Raw genomic sequence first — 18816 nt, 5'->3', positions numbered from 1 at the left:
GAAAAACATCTGTTTCTGCTTTATTGACTATGCCAAAGCCTTTGACTGTGTGGATCACAACACACTGTGGAAAATTCTTCAAGAGCTGGGAATACCAGACCACCTGACCTGCCTCTTGAGAAATCTGTATGCAGGTAAAGAAGCAACAGTTAAGAGCTGGACATGGAACAACGGACTGGTTCCAAATCGGGAAAGGAGTACATCAAGGCTGTATATTGTCACCCTGCTTATTTAACATATGCAGAGTGTATCATGCAAACTGATGACAAGCTGGAATAAAGATTATCAGGAGAAATATCAATAACCTCAGATATGCAGATGACATCACCCTTATGGCAGAAAGCGAAGAACTAAAGAGCCTCTTGATTAGAGTGAAAAAGCTGGCTTAAAACTCAACATTCAAAAAACTAAGATCATGGTATCTGGTCCCATCACTTCATGGCAGACAGATAGGGAAATAATGGAAACAGTGAGAAACTTTATTTTCTTGGGCTCTAAAATCACTGTAGATGGTAACTGCAGCCATGAAATTAAAAGACTCTTGCTCCTTGGAAGAAAAGCTATGACCAACCTAGGCAGCATAGTAAAAAGCAGAGACATTATTTTGCTGGCAAAGGTCTGTCTAGTCAGAGCTATGGTTTTTCCAGTAGTCAAGTCTGGATGTGAGAGTTCAACCATAAGGAAAGCTGAGCACTGAAGAACTGATGCTTTTGAACTGTGGTGCTGGAGAAGACTCTTGAGAGTCCCTTGGACTATAAGGAGATCAAACCAGTCAGTTGAAAAAGGAAATCAGTCCTGAATATTCATTGGAAAGACTGATGCTGAAGCTGAAACTCCAGTACTTTGGCTACCTAATGCGAAGAGCTGACTCACTGGAAAAGACCCTGATCCTGGCAAAAACTGAAGGTGAGAGGAGAATGGTTGGATGGCATCTGAAGTATTACACTGAATGTCATGCTGTTAAAGTGCTCTGAAGACAGAGGATGAGATGGGTGGATGGCATCACTGACTAGATGGATGTGAGTTTGAGCAAGCTTCAGGAGTTGTTGCTGGACAGGGAAGCCTGGTGTGCTGCAGGCCATGCGGTCAGAAGGAGTTGAACATGATGGAGCAACTCAACTGAACTGAGGCCCCACATCACACTTTTCAGCTGGGGATCAGGCAAGCAGACAGGTAATCCCCAGGGACTCTGACTTTGAAAGCCAGTGAGATTTGATTATAGAAATTCCACAGGACTGAGAGAAACAGACTCTTCTTGGAGGGCAAAAACAAAACCATGTGTCCACCAGGACCCAGGGAAAGGAGCAGTAACCCCACAGGAAACTGAGTCAGACCTGCCTTCAGTGTTTCAGGATCTCCTAGAGAAGGCAAGGGTTGGGAGTGGCCTGCCATGGGGAAAGGGGTCCGGTAGACGCATCTTGGCGTAAGTTCTCTTAGAGGCTGTGATTAGCCCTACCGTAGAACCTACAGACTCTAGGACTGGGCGACTCAGGTCAAACAACTAACAGGGAGGGAGCGCAGCCCCACCCATCAGCAGACAATTGGATTAAAGTTTTCCTGAGTATGGCCCTGCCCATCAGAGCAAGACCCAGTTTTCCCCACAGCCAGTCCCTTCCATCAAGAAGCCTGCACAAACCTCTTATCCTCATTCACCACAGGGCAGACAGAAGAAACAAGAACTACAATCCTGCAATCCCCAAGAAGAAAACCGCAAACACAGAAAGCTAACCAAATGAAAAGAAACAGGATTATATACCAGATGAAGGAGCAGATAAATCCCCCCAAAACAACTAAATGAACTGGAGATAGGCAACCTTCTAGAAAAAGAAATCAGAATAATAATAGCGAAGATGATCTAGGATCCTGGAAAAAGAATGGGGAAGACGCAATAAATGTTTACCAAAGACCTAAAAGAATTAAAGAACTAACAGAAATGAACAATACACTCAGTTCAGTTCAGTCACTCAGTTGTGTCCAAGTCTTTGCAACCCCATGGACTGCAGCACACCAGGCTTCCCAGTCCATCACCAACTCCTGGAGCTTGCTCAAATTCCAATCCATTGAGTTGGTAACGCCATCCAACCATCTCCTCACTAGAAGGAATCAATAGCAGAATAACTGTGGCAGAAGAATGGATAAGTGATCTGGAAGATAGAACGGCAGAAATCATGCTGCAAAACAGAATATAGAAAAAAGAATGAAAAGAAATGAAGACAGACTAAGAGGCCTCTGGGACAACATTAACCACACCAATATTCTCATAATAGGGGTCCCAGAACGGGAGAGAGAGAGAAAGAGAGAAAGGACCCAAGGAAATATTTGAAAAGATAACAGCTGGAAACTTTCCCAACATGAGAAAGGAAACAGTCAACCATGTCCAGGAGGTGCAGAGTACCAGGCAGGATATACTAAGGAGAAACACACAAACACACAGTAATCAAACTGACAAAAATTAAAGACAAAGATAAAATATTAAAAGCAACAAGGGAAAAAGGAAAAAGAGCATGAAAGGGAAATCCCACAAGGTTACCAGCTGATTTTTCAACAGAAACTCTACAAGCCAGAAGGGAATGGCATGATATAGTCCAAGTGATGAAAGGGAAGCAGCAACAACCAAGAATGGTATTAGGATCATACATATCATTAATTACCTAAAATTTAAATGCACCAAGCAAAAGACATAAGACTGGCTGGGTGGCTACAAAAACAAGGCTCATACACGTTATCTACAAGAGACCCACCTCAGATCTAGGGACACTTACAGACTGAAAGTAAGAGGATAGGAGAAGGTATTTCACACAAATGGAAATGATAAGAAAGATAGAGCAGCATTACTCATATCAGACAAAATAAACTTACAAAGACCGTTATAAGAGACAGAGAAGGACACTACATAATGATCAAGGATTCAATCCAAGAAGAAGATACAACAATTATAAATATATATACACCCAACACAGGAACACCTCAATGCGCAAGGCAAATAGTAATGAACATAAAGGGAAAAATCGACAGGAACACAGTATTAGTGGGGGACTTAATACTCTACTTTCATCAATGGAGAGACCATCTGGACAGAAAATTAATGAGGAAATAGAGGCCTTAAATGACACTTTAGACAAGTTAGACTTAATTGACATTTATAGAATATTCCAACAGACTGCACATTCTTATCAAGCATACACAGAACATTCTCCAGGACTGACCACATGCTAGGCCATAAGGTGACCCTTGGTAAATTTTGGAAAATTGAAATCGTATCAAACATCTTTTATGATCACAATACTATGAGATTAGAAATAAACTATAAGAAAAAAACTCTAAGAAACATAAACATGTGGCAGTTAAGTGATATGCTATTAAACAACCATTGGATCACTAAAGAAATCAAAGAGGAAATTAAAATACCTAGAAACAAATGAAAACAAAAGCACAACGGTCCAAAGCCTATGAGATGCAGCAAAAGCAGTTACTTCTAAGAGGGAAGCTTACAGCACTGCAATCTTTACCTCAAGAAACAAAAAAAGTCTCAAATAGACAACTTAACCTTACATCTAAAACAACTAGAAAAAGAAAACCTAAAGAGAAAAACAAAGAAAACCTAAGCCTTACAAAAGGAAGGAAATCATAAAGATCTAAGCAAAAATAAATGAAATAGAAACAAACAAAACAATCGCAAAGATCAATGAATCTAAAAGCTGGGTCTTTGAAAAGATGAAAAACCTTTAGCTAGACTCATCAAGGAAAAAAGAGAGAGGACTCAACTCAATAAAATCAAACCTGGAAAAGGAAAATTTACAACTGACTCCACAGAAATGTCAAGGGTCATAAGAGACTACTATGAAGAACTGCATGCCAATAAAATGGACAGCCTGGTAGAGATGGACAAATTCTTAGAAAGGTACAGTCTCACTAGGCTGAACCAGGAAGAAATAGAAAATATGAGCAAGCCAACCACAAGCACTGAAATTGAAACCATGATTAAAAACCTCCCAATAAACAAAACTCCAGGACCTGAAAGCTTCACAGGCAAATTTTATCATTTAGAGAAGAGTTAACACCTATGCTTCTGAAACTTGTTTCAAAAAACTGGAGAGGAAGGAAAACTTCAAAACTCATTTTATGAGGCCACCATCACCCTGATACCAAAACCAGACAAAGATACCACAAGAAAATTACAGAATTACAGGCCAGTACCACTGATGATTTCCTAGTGCTTTCCTAGTGGCTCAGTGGTAAAGAATCTGCCTGCAAATGCAGGAAATTCAAGTTCAATTTCTGGGTCGGGAAGACTCCCTGCAGAAGGAAATAGCCACTCATTCCAGTATTCATGCCTGGAGAATCCTATGGACAGCGATGCCTGGCAGGCATCTTGCATCCATGCGGATGCAAGAATCAGACACGACTTAGTGACTAAACAATGACAAAGCCACTGATGAACACAGATGCAAAAATTCTCAACAGAATACTACCAATCCAACAGTATATTAAAAAGATCATGATGATGACCCAGGGATGCAAGGCATCCACCAATCAATCCACGTGACACATCACATCAGCAAACTGAAGAATAAAAACCATACGATCATCTCAACAGACTAAAAAGCTTTTGACACAGTTCACCACTCATGAATGAGGAAAAACTCTCCAGACAGGGGGCAAAGAGGGTACACAGAACACAGTAGTGTAACTGCCCAATGGTGTCCAACTCTTTGCAACCCTATGGACTGCAGCCTGCCAGGCTCCTTAACATAATAAAGGCCATACATGACAAATGTACAGCTAACATCATACTCAATGGTGAAAAGCTCAACGAGACAATGATGCCCACTCTCGCCACTTTTATTCAACACAGTTTTGGAAGTCTCAGCTATAGCAATCAGTGAGAAAGAGAAGCAAAAGGACTCTAAATTGGAAAAGAAGAAGTTAAACTGTCACTGTTTGCAGATGACCTGATACTAAATATAGCAATTCCATTTACCATAACATCACAGAAAAAAAAAAAAAAAAACACCTAGGAATAAACCTACCCAAGGAAACAAAAGACATGTACTCTAAAAACTATTAAGATGCTGATGAAAGAAATCAAAGAACACATAAACAAATGGAAAGATATACCATGCTTGCAGATTGAAAGAATCAGTACTGACTCAAAAATGACTATACTAGCCAAAGCAACCTACAGATTCAATGCAATCCCTATCAATGACATTTTTTCACAGAACTAGAACAGAAAAATCTCAAAATGTGTATGGAGAGACAAAAGACTCTGAATAGTCAAATCAATCCTGAAAAAGAAAAATGGAGCTGGAGGAATCAGGCGCCCTGACTTTACAATAGCAAAGCAATTCAGTATTCTTGCCTAGAGAACCCTAGGAAAAGTATGAAAAGGTAAAAAGATTTGACACTGGAAGATAAACCATGCAGGTTGATAGGTGTCCAATACGCTACTGGGGAAGAACAGAGAAATAGCTCCAGACAGAATGAAGGGCTGAGCCAAAGCGGAAATGACACCCAGTTGAGGATGTGTATGATGGTGAAAGTAAAGCCCAATGCTATAAAGAACAATATTGAATAGGAACCTGGAATGTTAAGTCAATGAATCCAGGTAAACTGGACGGGGTCAAATAAGAGTGACTATTAACATTTTAGAGGTCAATGTACTAAAATGGATGGGAATGGACAAATTTAAGTCAAATGACCATTATATCTACTACTGTGGGCAAGAATCCCTTAGAAGAAATGGAGTAGCCCTCATAGTAAACAAAAGAATTCGAAATGAAGTACTGGGTACAGTCTTAAAAACAACAGAATGATCTCTTGGTTCATTTCCAAGGCAAACCATTCAACATTTTAGTAATCCAAGTAACACAGTAATCCAATGACTAATGCTGAAGAAGCTGAAGTCAAACAATTCTATGAAGAACTACAAGACCTTCTAGATCTAACACCAAAAAAAGATATCTTTTTTATCACAGGGGATTGGAATGCAGAAGTAGGAAGTCAAGGGATACCTGGAATAACAGGCAAGTTTGGCCTTGGAAGCAAGGCAAAAACTAACAGAATGTTGCCAAGAGAACACATTGGTCATAGCAAATGCCCTCTTCCAACAATACCAGAGATGATTCTACACATGGACATCACCAGATGGTCAATACAGAAATTAGACTGATTATATTCTTTGCTGCCAAAGATGGAAAAGCTCTAAACAGGCAGCAAAAACAAGATGAGGAGCTGACTACTGCTTAGATCATGAGCTCCTTACTGCAAAATTCAGGGTTAAATTGAAGAAAGTAACAAAATTAGTCCATTCAGGTATGACCTAAATGAAATTTCTTATGATTATATGGTGGAACTGAAAATTCAAGAAATTAGACCTTATAGAAGAGTGTCTGAAGAACTATAGATGGAGGTTCATAACATGGTACAAAAGGTTCTTAACATGGTACCAAAACCATCCCAAAGAAAAAGAAATGCAAGAGGGTAAAATGGTTATCTGACAAGGCTGTGCAAATGCTGAGAAAAGAAGACAAAGGAGAAAAAGGAGAAAGAAACATCCAACTGAATGCAGACTTCCAAAGACTAGAAAGGAGGATAAGAGAGTGTTCTTAAGGGAACAATGCAAAGAAATAAAAGAAAACAATACAAGGGGAAAGACTAGAGATCTTTTCAAGAAAATTAGAAAAAAGAAAAGGCAAAGGAGAAAGGGAAAGAAACATCCAACTGAATGCAGACTTCCAAAGACTAGAAAGGAGGATAAGAGAGTATTCTTAAGGGAACAATGCAAAGAAATAAAAGAAAACAATACAAGGGGAAAGACTAGAGATCTTTTCAAGAAAATTAGAAAAAAGAAAAGGCAAAGGAGAAAGGGAAAGAAACATCCAACTGAATGCAGACTTCCAAAGACTAGAAAGGAGGATAAGAGAGTGTTCTTAAGGGAACAATGCAAAGAAATAAAAGAAAACAATACAAGGGGAAAGACTAGAGATCTTTTCAAGAAAATTAGAGATAGCAAGGGAACATTTCATGCAAAGATGGGCTCAACAGAGGACAGAAACAGCAAGAAACGAACAGAAACAGAAGAGATTAAGAAGAGGTAGCAAAAATACAGAACTGGGAAAAAAAAGTCTTAAGGACTTAGATAACCATGATGGTGTGGTCACTTACACAGAGCCAGACATCCCGAAGTGTGAAGTCAAATAGGCCTTAAGCAGCATTAACTATGAACAAAGCTAGTTGAGGTGACAGAATTCCAGCTGAGCTATTTCAAATACTAAAAGATGATGCTGATAAAGCACTCTACCCAATATGCCAGCAAATTTAGAAAACTCAGCAGTGGCCACAGAATTGGAAAAGGTCAGTTTTCATTCCAATCCCAAAGAAGGGCAATGGCAAAGAATGTTCAAACTACCGCACAACTTCGCTCATTTCACATGAGAGCAATATAATGCTCAAAATCCTTCAAGCAAGGCTTCAGCAGTACATTAACTGAGAACTTCCAGATGTACAAACTGGATATAAAAAAGGCAGAGAAACCAGAGAGCAAATTGCAAATATCCACTGGATCACAGATGAAGCAAGAGAATTCCAGAAAAACATCTACTTCTACTTCAGCCTATGACTGTACGGATCACAAGAAACTGTGAAAAGTTCTTCAAGAGACGGGAGTACCAGAACACCTTACCTACCTCCTGAGAAACCTGTAAGGCAGGTCAAGAAGCAACAGTTAGAACTGGACATGGGACAAACGACTGGTTCAAAATTGGGAAAGCAGTATGATAAGTCTGTATACTGTCACTCTGCTTATTTATCTTATATGCAGAGTTCAGTTCAATTGCTCAGTTGTGTCAGACTCTTTGCAACCTATTAGACTGCAGGACGCCAGGCCTCCCTGTCCATCACCAACTCCCAGAGTTTACCCAAACTCATGTCCATTGAGTCGGTCATGCCATCCAACCATCTCATCCTCTGTCATCCCTTCTCTTTCTGCCTTCAATCTTTCCCAGCATCAGGGTCTTTTCCAATGAGTCAGCTGTTCGCATGAGGTGGCCAAAGTATTGGAGTTTCAGCTTCAACATCAGTCCTTCCAATGAACATTCAGGACTGATCTCCTTTAGGATGGACTGGTTGGATCTCCTTGAAGTCCAAGGGACTCTCAAGGGTCATCTCCAGCACCACAGTTCAAAAGCATCAATTCTTCAGCACTCAGCCTTCTTTACAGTCCAACACTCACATTCATACATGACCAGTGGAAAAACCATAGCCTTGACTAGATAGACTTTTGCTGACAAAGTAATGTCTCTGCTTTTTAATATACTATCTAGGTTGGTCATAACTTTCAAGAAGGAAGCATCTTTTAATTTCATGGCTGCAATCACCATCTGCAGTGATTTTGGAGCCCCAAAAACTAGCGTCAGCCACTGCTTCCACTTTTTCCCCATCTATCTGCCATGAAGTGATAGGACCGGATGCCATGATCTTAGCTTTCTGAACGCTGAACTTTAAGCCAACTTTTCACTCTCCTCTTTCACTTTCATCAAGTGGCTTTTTAGTTCTTCTTTACTTTCTGCCGTATGGGTGGTATCATCTGCATATCTGAGGTTATTGATATTTTTCCCAGCAATTCTGATTCCAGCTTGTGCTTCACCCAGCCCAGTGTTTCTCATGATGTATTCTGCATATAAGTTCAACAAGCAGGGTGACAATATACAGCCTTGACGTACTCCTTTTCCTATTTGGAACCAGTCTGTTGTTCCATGTCCAGTTCTAACTGTTGCTTCCTGACCTGCGTATAGGTTTCTCAAGAGGCCGGTCAGGTGGTCTGGTATTCCCATCCCTTTCAGAATTTTCCAGTTTATTGTGATCCACACAGTCAAAGGCTTTGGCATAGTCAATAAAGCAGAAACACATGTTTTTCTGGAACTCTCTTGGTTTTTCGATGATCCAGCGGATGTCGGCAATTTGATCTCTGGTTCCTCTGCCTTTCTAAAACTAGCTTGAACATCTGGAACTTCATGGTTCATGTATTGCTGAAGCCTGGCTTGGAGAATTTTGAGCATTACTTTACTAGTGTGTGAGATGAGTGCAACTGTGCGGTAGTTTGAATATTCTTTAGCATTGCCTTTCTTTGGGATTGGAATGAAAATTGACCTTTTCCAGTCCTGTGGCCACTGCTGAGTTTTTCAGATTTCTGGCATATTGAGTGCAGCACTTTTAATAGCATCATCCTTTAGGATTTGAAATAGCTCAACTGGAATTCCATCACCTCCACTAGCTTTGTTCACAGTGATGCTTTCTAAGGCCCACTTGACTTCACATTCCAGGATGTCTGGCTCTAGGTGAGTGATCATACCATCGTGATTATCTGGGTGAGGAAGATCTTTTTTGTATAGTTCTGTGTATTCTTGCCACCTGTTTTTAATATCTTCTGCTTCTGTTAGTTCCATACCATTTCTGTCCTTTACTGAGCTCATCTTTGCATGAAATGTTCCCTTGGTATCTCTAATTTTCTTGAAGCCATCTCTCAACTTGCCCATTCTATTGTTTTCCTCTATTTCTCTGCATGGAGCACTGAGAAAGGCTTTATCTCCCCTTGCTATTCTTTGGAACTGTGCATTCAAATGGGTATAGCTTTTCTTTTCTCCTTTGCTTTTTGCTTCTCTTCTATTCACAGTTATTTGTAAGGCCTCCTCCAACAACCCTTTTGCCTTTTTGCATTTCTTTTCTTTGGGGATGATCTTGATCCCTGCCTCTGTACAATGTCACAAACCTCCATCCATAGTTCTTCAGGCATTCTGCCTATCATATCTAATCCCTTGAATCTATTTGTCACTTCCACTGTATAACTGTAAGGGATTTGACTTAGGTCATACCTGAATTATCTAATGGTTTTCCCTACTTTCTTCAATTTAGGTCTGAATTTGGCAATAAGGAGTTTATGATCTGAGCCACAGTGAGCTCCGGGTCTTGTTTTTGCTGACCATATAGAGCTTCTCCATCTTTGGCTGCAAAGAATATAATCTATCTGATTTCAGTGTTGGCCATCTGGTGATGTCCATGTGTAGTCTTCTCTTGTGTTGTTGGGAAAGGGTATTTCCTATGACAAGTGTATTCTCTTGGCAAAACTCTATTAGCCTTTGCCCTGCTTCATTCTGTACTCGAAGGCCTCATTTGCCTGTTACTCTAGGTGTTTCTTAACTTCCTATTTTTGCATTCCAGTCCCCTGTAATGAAGAGGACATGTTTTTTGGGTGTTAGTTCTAGAATGCCTTGTAGGTCTTCATAGAGCCATTCAACTTCAGTTTCTTCACCATTACTGGTCGGGGCATAAACTTGGATTACCGTGATACTGAATGGTTTGCCTTGGAAGCAAACAGAGATCATTCTGTAGTTGTTGAGACTGCATCCAGTACTCCATTTTGGACTCTTCTGTTGACTATGATGGCTACTTCATTTTTTCTAAGGGGTTCTTGCCCACAGTAGTAGATATAATATGCAGAGTACATCATGCATAATGCCAGGCTGGATGAATCACAAGACAGAATCAAGATCACAGGGAGAAATATCAACAACCTCAGATATGCAGATGATACCACCCTAATGGCAAAAAGTGAAAAAGAACTAGAGAGACTCTTGATGACAGTGAGAGGAGAGTGAAAAAAGCTGGCTTAAAACCCAGCATACAGAAAACTAAGATCATAGCATCCAGTCCGATCACTTCATGGCAAACAGATGGAGTAAAAATGGAAACTGTGACAGATATTTTTTCTTAAGCTCCAAAATCACTGTGAATGGTGACTACAGCCATGAAATTAAAAGACACTTGCTCCTTGGAAGAAAAGCTATGACAGACCTAGACAGCATATTAAAAAACAGTGACATCACTCTGCTGGCAAAGGTCCGTCTAGTCAAAGCTATGGTTTGTTCCAGTAGTCATGTATGGATGTGAGAGCTGGGCCACAAAGAAGGCCAAGCGCCAAAGTATTGATGCTTTCTAATGTGGTGTTGGAGAAGACTCTCGAGAGTCGCTTGGACAGTGAGGAGATTGAACCAGTCCATCCTAAAGGAAATCAACCCTAAATATTCATTGGAAGGACTGATGCTGAAGCTGAAGCTCCAATACTTTGGGCATCTGATATGAAGCATCAACTCATTGGAAAAGACCCTGATGCTGGGAAAGATTGGTGGAGTGGGGAGAAGGGGACGACAGAGGATGAGATGGTTGGGTGGCATCATGAACTCAATGGACATGAGTTTGAGCAAACTCTGAGAGATACTGAAGGACAGGAAAACCTGGTGTGCTGCAGTCCCTGGGGTTGCAAAGAGTTGGACATGACTGAGCAACTGAACAACAATGCAGTTACAGTCATCAAAGCAGTATGGTAGTGGCATCAATATAGAAATATAGATCAACGGAACAGGACAGAAATCCCAGAAACAGGCCCAAATAGTTAAGGCCAGCTAATCCATGACAAAGTAGGCAAGTTTACATAACGGTGGGAAGACAGTCTCTTCAACAAATGGTGCTGGGAAAAGAAGACAGCAACATGTAAAAAAATTAAATTAGCTCATTCCTTAATTCCATATGCAAAAATAAGCTCAAAATGGATTAAAGCCCTTAATGTGAGACAAGACTATATAAACTCTTAGAGGAAAACATAGGGAGAACATGTTCTAACATAAATTACAGCAGCATCTTTTTTGATACATCTCTCAGAATAATGAAATAAAAACAAAAAAACAAATGGGACCTACTTAAAAACTTTTGCACAGCAAAGGAAACAATAAAGAAAATGAAAGATAACCCAGAAAATGGGAGAAAATATTTGCAAATGATGTGACTGATAGGGATTAGTCTCCAAAATTTACATTTTATGACACTTAACAGCATCAAAACAAATAACCCACTCAAACAATGGGCAGAGACTGGAACATACATTTCTCCAATGAGGACATACAGATACACCTATGAACAGATGTTCAGCATCTCTAAGTATTAGAGAAATGCAAATGAAAACTACAATGAGGTATCCTCTCACACCAGTCAGAACAGTTATCTTCAAAAAACCCACAAGCAACAACTGCTGGAAAGAGTGTGGTGGAAAGGGAACCCTGTTATACTCTTGGCTGCAATGTAAATTGGTACAGCCAGTATGGAGAACGGTATGGAGGTTCCTGAAAACACTGAACAGAGCTACCATATGACCCTGCAATCCCACTCCTGGGCATACAGCTGGAGAAAAATGCAATCCGAAAGGAGACACGCACCCCTGTCCTTCACTCACTGCAGCACTGTTTACAATAGCCAAGACATGAAAGCAACTTAAACCTCAATCAACAGAGGAACGGATAAACAAGGAGTGGTACATATATGCAATGGTGTATTACTCAGCCATTAAAAAGAGTGAAATGATGCCATTCGCAGCAACATGGATGGACCTAAGGAGTGTCATACTGAGAGGAGTCTGTCGGACAGAGAAGGAGAAATATTGTAAGACATCCCTTACATGTGGAATCTAAAAAGAACTGATACAAAGGAATTTACTTACAAAACAGAAAGAGACTCATAGAGTTAGAAAATGAACTTACGGTTGCCAGGGGAAAGGGATAGTTAGGGACTTTGGGAAGGCCATGTACAAACTGCTATTTAAAATGGATAACCACCAGGAACTACTGTATAGCACACGGAACACTGCTCAATGTTGTGTGTGCCAGCCAGGAAGGGAGGAGGTCTCGGGGGAGAATGGATACATGTATATGTACGGCTGAGTCGCTTTGCTGTTCACCTGAAACTACCACAACATTGTTAATTGGCTATACACCAAAACAAAATTAAAAATTTAAAATTAAAAAAAAAAACTCATGATTGGGAAGATGTGAAGAGGTCAAAATACCAACAGCAACAGGAGTTTGGAAGAAGTTGATTCCAACTTTCACGGATGACTTTGAGGGGTTCAAGAACTCAGTAGAAAACGGAACTGCAGATGTGGTGGAAAGAGGAAGAGAACGAGAATTAGGAGTAGCGCATGAACATGTGACTGAACTGCTGCAACCTCAAGATAAACCTGTAATGGATGATGAGCAAGGAAAGTGGTTTCTTGGGAAGGAATCTACCCTAGTGAAGATGCTGTGATGACTGTTGACATGACAAGTAAGGATTTGAAATATTACATAAACTTAGTTGATACAACAGCAGCAGGGTTTGAGAGGATCGATTCCAGTTTTGAAAGAAGTTCTACTGTGGGTAAAACGCTATCACACAGCACTGCAGACTACAAAGAAATCATTCATGAAAGGAAGAGTCAGTCAATGCAGCAAACTTGACTGCTGTCTCATTTTAAGAAACTGCCATAGTCGTCCCAACCTTCAGCAACCACCACCCAGATCAGTCAACAGCCATCAACATGGAGGCAAGATACCACCCCCGCCAGCTGAAAGATTATGACTCACTGAAGGCTAAGGTAATAGTTAGCATTTTATAGCAGTAAGATGTCTTTCAATTAAGACATATTTTAAGACATAATGTTCTTGCCGACTTAACAGACTAAAGTATAGTGTAAACATGACTGTTATATGCATAGAGAAACAAAAAAATTCGTGTGACTTGCAGTGGTCTGGAATTGAAACTTCAGTTATCTACTGGGTATGCCTATACGCAAGAGGCTTACTGTACTAAATTTCAGTTAATCAAAGAGAAGTCTCTCTCCCAGGTTTGGTCAATGGCTTATAAAGAAATTTAGTGTACGGCCAAACCAACCTGAATGTACCCGATCTCTTGTCATCTCTGAAGTTGAGCCTGGTTAGTACCTGAATGGGAGATTTATACAAAGATGCACATTTATAAACAGTAAGGAAAAACTGAAGAGGCAGTTATGTAGAAAACACAGTAATTCTGTAGCTACAAGGTCCAAGTTCAAAAGCTAACTCTATTATTTTATTTTTATACTTGGCAAAAAAAAAATTAAACTTCTCAGCCTAATTCCTTATATTTAAAGGGAGAAAATTATAATAATCAGTAAGCATGGGCTCCCCTGGTGGTTTCAGGTGGTAAAGAATTCGCCTGCACTGCAGGAGACCCAGGTACAATCCCTGGGTCAGGAAAATCCCCTGGAGAAGGGAAATGACTACCCACTGCAGTATTCTTACTTGGAGAATTCCACAGACAGAGGAGCCTGGCTGGTTATAGTCCATCAGGTCACAAAGAATCAAAAACGACTGTGTGACTATTTTTCTTTTAAAAAAAAAAAAAACCACAGTACCTGGCATACTGTAGGTATTGAATAAAAAGGCTCTTTCAATCTGTAGCTACAGATTTATAAACTGTGGGTCCACCAAAAAGAGGTAACACCTATCACAGAGAAATGCAAGGAGAAAAATATTCTAGTACTGTAACTATAATGCAAGGTGACAAAATTTCAATTTTGTTTCTATCTCCTACTCAGAAAGGTTCAAGAAGAGTCCTTTTAAAGCAAAACATATTCTAAGGCGTGTGTAGGGAGTGGGAGACGTTGCCTCAAATGTTTTTCTTATTGCCATACCTTGAAAGCCCCAAATAAATGTTCCTTGGTTAAGATGCCCTGGTAGGTGACCAAAAAAGTTGGACCAGTTATCGAAGTCAACAAAGACTATGTGAGTCATAGTTCGCAGGTAATCCAAGTCTGGGAGCTCAACAAGCTCTTCATCTGAGAAAAAAGAAACATTGACAGGAATTTGAGAAGAATTAGCTAAAAACTTTTCAACTTGTCAACTTAACATTAATCTTGCATGTTTTTTTTTACTTCTATCTAAGGCATGTTGTGAAATCCAAATGACACAGTATATTTAGATAAAAATATTTTGAATATTTCAGAAATGACTGTCCTTTCTACAAATATGTGCCACTGATCCTGGCTTTCTTTAAAAGTCATTTATATGGGGAGGGAGGTGGGAGGGGGGTTCATGTTTGGGAACACATGTAAGAATTAAAGATTTTAAAATTAAAAAAATAAAAAACTTAATACTAAAAAAAAAATAAAAAAAATTAAAAAAAAATAAATAAAATAAAAGTCATTTATAAAGGGAATTTTTTATTTTTTAATTAGTGTACTGGAAGATCTAAAAGACCAGGCTTTAAGGCTAAGTAACAACTAAAACTCGAACCATTCATCAAAATAAACTTTAGAGGTTACTTGCTAAGAACTTTCTTGCTACCAGGAGTCTGTTCTTTTCCTAACCTAGACTGATCTATCGCCACGCCTCTGGCTCTATGCTATGCCCTGGAGTGCAGACACGAGACAGCCCACCCGCTGCTCCTAGGCGCCTCCCGCCAGAGACACATCTCCGCTCTCCCAGGGCCTCTCCGCCCTGACCCTCTCCAACTCTTGTTCTCCTTCCTCTTCCCTCCTGTCACACCTCTCTACTTTGACAGGGCCTTACACTTTCCAGTGGTAGCAATGAAAACCCTGAATGTTTAAACTCTTTTTAAAACAGACAGCTTCTACTCCACCTAATAAAGACTGCCTCAGAAAGAGCCTGCCATTCTTTCTCATTTCTAAACCATGTATTTTCTTATCTCTCTTCTTAAAATACTCAGTAATTTAGGTTTAGATATGACAGTGACCTCCTGTCAAACACAGACCAACACAAATTCCCCAAAAAGAACAGAACAGAACATAAAGCAGTATGGCCACGGTTTCACTGTTAGAAGAAGAGTTGAATGGGGCTGGAGAACATCATTTAATCAACATAAAACAAACGCCTAATGGTGATGACAAGAGCTACCTGTGCTACAGAGCAAGTCTAAAAATTCAGTAGTTCTTAACAATGCTTTACTAGCCGAAACTTTTACATATCCTCATTTTTCCACTCTACACTGCGTAATTTACAGTCAATTTTTATTTAAAAGAATATATAATTAAAGTTATACTCAAAAGAAACAATCATACTTCTAAACAAAATAAAAACATTGCACTCTTGTAGAGTTCTTCAATTTTATCATAGAAGGAAAGTCTAGGGTAATCCACACCTAAGTATTCTGCCTGGTTTCTTGTTTCCACTTAACAACTAATTTCTAATTGCTATTTTAACTCTAAGTAAAAGCTTTTCTTCCAAAAAGGAATAAGGAAAATAAATTCTCAAGTGATCTTTAAGATTTCTCAGAGAATAAGGCCAAAATAGAAACAAAAAGAAATCAGTGACTTATCCTTTTACTGAATTTTAGTCTAAATGATAGTAACGTGCAGTGTACTTTCAAATCTGACTTTCAGAAAGACCACCCATTTTCCTTATCTTTCAAAATTCCCAAGTCTTTTGGAAAAGAAAATAAAACGTTATCTAAAACACCTATTAGTGTAACAGGTATTCTTTGTTCCCCCAGGTTGAAAGGGCAGTTGCAGGAAGCATCGGGAACACGGATCTCTGTACCCGCTGCAGAAATGATTACCCCTTCTCACCCGACCCCTGGCGGGCTGCCTCCTGGCGCGCGCCTATCAATCACCAGCACGTGGGACGCCACGCGTCAGGGCCGTACCTGCGCTCTGGCCGCTGAGCTCCGTCTCTGTGGCTCTCTCCGGTTCTGCAGTCTGCAGCCCGCCTGCGGTCTGTCTGGGCTTTCTCTCTGCCCGGGCGGGTGGTGGGCTCTTGGGCTCTGCCGAAAGGCGGGCTCCCACCGGCCCCCGCAGCGAGCAGTGCTTCCTGTGGAAGTGCTGCTGCGCGCTCTCGGGGTCCTGGAAGGCCTTGGTGCACGTGCCGCACTTGATGAGGCCCCGCGGCGGGGCCTCCAGGTCCGCGTGCGCCTGGCGCACGTGCGTGTGCAGGTCACCGAGGCTCTGAGTTGTGGCTGAGCAAATGCCGCAGCGGAACCACAGGCGGCCCTGGCCCAGCAGGGTCTGCAGACAGCGGCCGTGGTCCTCCCGCCTGTTGACTTTGCAGAGGTAGCTCTCGCGGCAGCCACAGGTCAGCAGATTACCCGTCTCTACTACGGGAAAATCACTCTCCGTTTTAATGGAAGGTTCCCTTTTTTCTGACACAAATACATAGTCTGTACTGTGGTGCTCCTTATAATGAGTCAAAAATGCATCTTCCACTTTAAAACTCAGATCGCAAAGCCCGCAGAAGTACTTCATCTTCACCTCACTGTCGTGCTCATCCTGGCAATGTCGTTGCAGTGTTTCCATCTTGTGAAAAGTCTTTTTGCAACGGGTGCAGCTGTACCTGTGAAACTGGTGACTTGTTAAAGACATGCAGTGTTGCTTTACGCATTCTTGGGAGTCAAACATATCTTCACAAATTCGGCATTGCCATTTACCCCTCAGAGGACTGTTGGCTGGGGAGTGATCAACAATAGTAATAGCTGAAGGATTCTCAGCAGTCAGATCACTCACCAGCGCTGTAGAGGATGATGGCAAAGTGTCACCTGCCACCTCACTCGTCTCATAAAAATACCTGTGTCCGCTGTGAAACTCAGTCACATGGGCCATTATAGCCTCTTTCCTCCTCAACTCCTTTTTGCATGTCCGACACCAGAAAAGAAAGTTATTTAAATGTGCCCCTCCATGAATGCGGCTCATGTGTAAACGGATGACTCCCAAATCTTCACACACCTTCCCACAGACCACACACTTGTAACACATTGTGTTTGCTGAGAAAACATGCTTTTCTACTGCATCTTCACTGGGGAAGCGTTGATGGCATTCACAAAACCAGGTTTTAACAAGTGACTTTTCCTTCTGAAAACAAACCACACCCCCAAGGCTTTTAACTCCTAAATTCATCTTCTTTTTTGGAACAGTGCTACAATCCTGTGAGCTAGATTCTTGAGAGGACATATTTCTTTTCAGTGATGAAAATTTTGACTCATCTTGCAACAGGTCCAAGTCAGAAGGAGGTTTGTTCCCTTCACTGCTGTGGCAATAAAGTAAGATTGATTCTTCCATTGAGTTAATGAGTCGGACTTTGTGTCCTGAATTCTGCTTGTGATTCCAGGTACTGGTTTCATCCACAAAGACATGGTTGCAATGTAGACAGTAACCTCTCAGGAGGAATTTCTCTGCCACCTGAGCAATGCTCTTCTCAGCTAGAGCTACAGGACCAGCATTTCGACAACGAACTCTAAATTGGATAAAAAGATAAACTTGTAAGTATTTCTAAATGCAGTATCTCTGCTTTTTATTGTAGTAATTATTAAGTAAGCATGTACATAGCACTAAAGACTGTTTTTCAACAAAGAGGCAGATGATATAATAATATCCTATCTACCTGAACATTACCTACATTTCATCTGATTTTAATCCATATACCAAAGGATAAAACTAGAATCAAAAAAAAAATTTTTTTTTAATCCAGACAAATTTTAGAAAAGTAGAAACAATGTAAAATGCACTGATAGGAATGTTATGAGACAAGCAGGTAACCAACTTCTCTATGGTACAGAGGAACACGACAGTGACATTCTCAACAACCTGGTTCCTGTTCTTTAAGAGTGGACTCATTTTAGGTCAGGAGCATGCCATACTCATGGTTGCTTTTACACTAAAAAGTGTCCGACATCACTGTTCATCAGGGAAATCCAGATTAACACCAAATGAGACTCTCCAAAGAACAACTAAAATGAAACAAGACTGGCAACAGCAAACCTTGGCAAGGATGTAGAGAAACTGACACTCTCTCACCCAGCTGGGAGAAACACGCACCAGTGCACACTGGGAAAATGTCCAGTAGACTTATAAAACTAAATACACATCTACTCTTTCATCTCGCAATTCCAATCCTAGATATTTATCCAAGAGAAATGAAAACATATGTCTATAAAATGATTTGTATAAGATGCACATAATAGCTT

The 18816-nt window shown here is 40.5% G+C and overlaps 1 protein-coding gene across 2 annotated transcripts in view; it reads right to left on the bottom strand.

Moving 5' to 3' along the window:
* ZNF451 (zinc finger protein 451) overlaps positions 1 to 18816 on the bottom strand; it is a 95867-nt gene that overhangs the window by 24097 nt on the left and 52954 nt on the right. For both annotated transcript variants that reach the window (XM_052648749.1, XM_052648751.1), the window contains exons 10-11: positions 16507 to 18086; positions 14537 to 14680 (exon numbers count right to left, since the gene is read on the bottom strand). In XM_052648749.1, the coding sequence (XP_052504709.1) occupies positions 14537 to 14680; positions 16507 to 18086 (1724 nt within the window). The remainder of the gene's footprint in view (positions 1 to 14536; positions 14681 to 16506; positions 18087 to 18816) is intronic.

The sequence above is a fragment of the Budorcas taxicolor genome, chromosome 11 (genome assembly GCF_023091745.1).
Source record: "Budorcas taxicolor isolate Tak-1 chromosome 11, Takin1.1, whole genome shotgun sequence".
NCBI lineage: Eukaryota > Metazoa > Chordata > Mammalia > Artiodactyla > Bovidae > Budorcas > Budorcas taxicolor.
The sequence above is the reverse complement of the archived record's forward strand: the minus strand, read 5'-3'. Positions and strand labels throughout refer to the sequence as shown.